Source organism: Trypanosoma theileri, assembly GCF_002087225.1.
Source record: "Trypanosoma theileri isolate Edinburgh chromosome Unknown TM35_Tth_2_V1, whole genome shotgun sequence".
Taxonomy (NCBI): domain Eukaryota; phylum Euglenozoa; class Kinetoplastea; order Trypanosomatida; family Trypanosomatidae; genus Trypanosoma; species Trypanosoma theileri.
Genome location: NW_021639844.1, coordinates 241961 through 242850, shown reverse-complemented (window position 1 = coordinate 242850; position 890 = coordinate 241961). Strand labels below are relative to the sequence as shown.

The following is an 890-nucleotide window of genomic DNA, read 5'->3' as shown; positions in this document are numbered from 1 at the left end:
TATATATATATATATATATATATATATATATATATAACTATATAGGTTACACAGCACTCCGCGCTTTCACCACACTTCCGCTAAACTTATTCTCTCTGCAGATGTCTCTTTACGCCGCTACTGAAATCGACTCCTCGTGGCACGCGATGCCGGAGTGGGTGCGCCGCCGCAGTGATGCCATCCATCAGGGCCAACGCCGCTCCCTCAACGAATTCCCCGGTCACAGTGGCCTCAACGACTCCTGGCAGACAAAGGGCGGCGAATCCCCAGAAAAACAACAACAGGCGGCCGCACGCAGCCTTCAAGATGAATCCGCCATCATGCACGAAAATGATCAACAGGATGAATCTCCGCAGGTGAATAAAAAAGATGTGGCAGCGGATCAAATGGGGGAATCTGCAGCGGGACTCGCTCAGGGGAAGAGGAAATCTTCACGGGCGCGAACGAGTATTAAAGGGCTGGGACTCGCAACACACACCGTGCGGTTTCACGGTGCACTGTGGAAAAGCATCGTACAAACCAAAAGGAGTGAGTTGGAACATGCCTTTAAGAAGGATGTAGTGGATGTAACGGAAATTGAGGAGAAACGCATTGAAGATTTGACCTTTGAATATAAAGGAATGCTTGTCGCCAGATTCACTATAAATCACAATCTCGATGAAGAGGAAATGATGTATGTACACACCATGTTGCAGACGTACGATTTTCCACATATGCTGGCCTTATATCCCAATGATGGAGTACTGAAATCGCATCCAAAAGACGCCGAGGTGGAAGTATAACGGTTTTGTTTTTTACTCTGTTTTTTCCTTTTCTGTTTTTTTTTTTTACTATATTTTACGTTTTCCATCTTTTTTTTTCCTTCTTGTATGTACTTTTTTTTTTTTTTC

General features: G+C 44.5%; 1 protein-coding gene across 1 annotated transcript; it reads left to right on the top strand.

Annotated features, from left to right (window-relative positions):
• Window positions 1-101: 101 nt before the first annotated feature.
• On the top strand, window positions 102-782 carry TM35_000021860 (putative mitotubule-associated protein Gb4; the record flags this gene model as incomplete). The annotated part of the gene is made up of 1 exon (XM_029021504.1): window positions 102-782. The coding sequence occupies one exon, from the start codon at window positions 102-104 to the stop codon at window positions 780-782; it is 681 nt and encodes a 226-aa protein (XP_028886926.1).
• Between the last annotated feature and the right edge of the window lie 108 nt (window positions 783-890).